We start from the raw sequence: 1,954 nt of genomic DNA, 5'->3' as shown, positions 1-1,954 counted from the left end.
TGCAATTTCGAGCAAAATCTTATATATGTTCTTTCTTCCCATTAAAGGTTACTATCTTTTTGAATTTTAACGATTTTCAGATTATTTTCGAATTTAATGATTCTAAAAGCCTCTTAGTTGAAGTAATTTAAGTTTTTCATAATAATTATTTTTTTTAGATTCAGTCTGCTATATTAGATTCATCACTTTGAATTTTAAAATTATAAGGTTAGAATCGAATTTAGCGATCCCAAAAACCTTTCCAAAACAAAAGGAAATTTTTTCAATACCATGTATTCAAATACTTGGTATGCGCAGTTCAATTTTCCACTAAATAACATCATTGACTTTAACATTTACCGTATCCGAATACACGATATTGCAAAAACTCCCTAATGTCTTCTGTAAGTTACTTCGTTAAGTGTAAGTTACCTTGTGTTCACGAAATATCCGAAACCCGACTTTGAAGTTTGCAAGCACAATTTTTTTTTAGCTTTACAGGCATCGTAGCGAAGACAAAGGGAACGTGAGGACTTGCTTGCTGCCGCAATCGAGCACAACAATAAACCCGACCGACTTGAATTCGTGTAAAATAATCGAAACTAATCGCATCCGCATGGCGATGAGAGGCCAGCAGCGGCTTCCCGTGCGTTCGTTTGTCTTCCATCCTTTTTTTCCCCTCTTGGTCCATGACAAAAAGTACTGTCTACACAGCAAACTATTTTTGTTTTTTTTTCTATCAGTCTACGTGATGACGCCACTGCAATCTTCTGTTTACGTCGACTGTGCACGACCGGCTGCAAATTGCGGATTGATCGGTTAGCACGGCGCGCTGTATTCGGGCGCGTTGTTAGGTCTAAATGTGAGAATAGTCATGATCGATCGTGGGTGATATGTCAGCAGATTTAAACATCCTCGCGCTATTGTACAATATCAGACTGTGTCGCAAACGTGATTAAGCGAAGCAATCGTCCGATGTAAGTGAACCCAGAAAACGATAAATAGAAATCGATCTTCGTCAATTTTCGAAGAGAAAAGGAAACTCGAATCGCAGGTCGTACCTACTTGATCGTTGCCGCTAACCGCGGCGCTACTACATCGGCATCCTGGTCCTGGCTGCTTATGGCGGCGTGTCCGGGTCGTCGCTCTCGCGCTGGCACGCCGACTCCAGGTGTTTGTTCAAGTACGACTTAAGGGCAAATGACTTGTGGCACTTGGAGCATTCGTAATTCTTATCCGCCGAATGCGTCTGCATATGCGCCCTTAGATTCGAGCGATCGGCGAACGCTTTACCGCAGTGAGCGCATCCGTATGGTTTCTCGCCGGTGTGGCTGCGCAAGTGACCCTGCAGTAGCCAAGGTCGCGAGAACATCTTGCCGCAGACGCCACAACTGTGCGTCAGCTTATGCGTGAGCACGTGCATCGCCAGAGCGGGCATGCTGACGTACGCCTTGCCACAATGGATGCACTTTTTGGCCGAATGAGAGTCGATGCTGCGATGCGTCTGCTTGTGCCGGGACAGATTCGACGAGGTCGCATACTGTTTGCCTGGAAAGGAAAGGAAAATACGAGAATTAACGGAGGATTGAGGCTAGTAATTCGTGTAATATCGCAAAAGCGTTTATCATCTCGACGGTATATCTATCAATCCAAATTTTAAATAAATTAATAAATTAATAAATTTATTGAGATAAGGAGTAATACTAGAGTTAAATGAATTAACGCTACTTACCGCATTCGCAACACACGTAACGACCAGTTTTGGAGGTCTCGGGAGCCTCGATTGGTTCGGCGTCCTGGCTCTTCTGTGCGGCGGATGCTTTCTTATGCTTCGATCTGCCATCCGAAACAAGCAACGTGTCATATGTGTAAGTCGCTGGTTTTATCTCATTGGGCTCCGTGTTTGTCTGCACCTCCTTGTCCTTCTGCGTCGGTTGTGAGTTCGGATTACTATTCTCAATGTCGCTGCTGCATT

At 43.8% G+C, this 1,954-nt stretch overlaps 1 protein-coding gene across 1 annotated transcript in view; it reads right to left on the bottom strand.

Annotated features, from left to right (window-relative positions):
• Positions 1-476: 476 nt before the first annotated feature.
• Positions 477-1,954, bottom strand: part of LOC108765375 (zinc finger protein with KRAB and SCAN domains 4) — a 5,133-nt gene continuing 3,655 nt past the window's right edge. The window contains exons 3-5 of the mRNA XM_018514058.1: positions 1,712-1,947; positions 1,045-1,527; positions 477-776 (exon numbers count right to left, since the gene is read on the bottom strand). Of these exons, the coding sequence (XP_018369560.1) occupies positions 1,100-1,527; positions 1,712-1,947 (664 nt within the window). The 3' untranslated portion in view covers positions 477-776; positions 1,045-1,099. The remainder of the gene's footprint in view (positions 777-1,044; positions 1,528-1,711; positions 1,948-1,954) is intronic.

This window comes from Trachymyrmex cornetzi, unplaced genomic scaffold (assembly GCF_001594075.2).
Source record: "Trachymyrmex cornetzi isolate Tcor2-1 unplaced genomic scaffold, Tcor1.1 scaffold488, whole genome shotgun sequence".
Lineage (NCBI taxonomy): Eukaryota > Metazoa > Arthropoda > Insecta > Hymenoptera > Formicidae > Trachymyrmex > Trachymyrmex cornetzi.
Note: the sequence above shows the minus strand (reverse complement) of the source record. Positions and strands in the feature narration are given on the sequence as shown.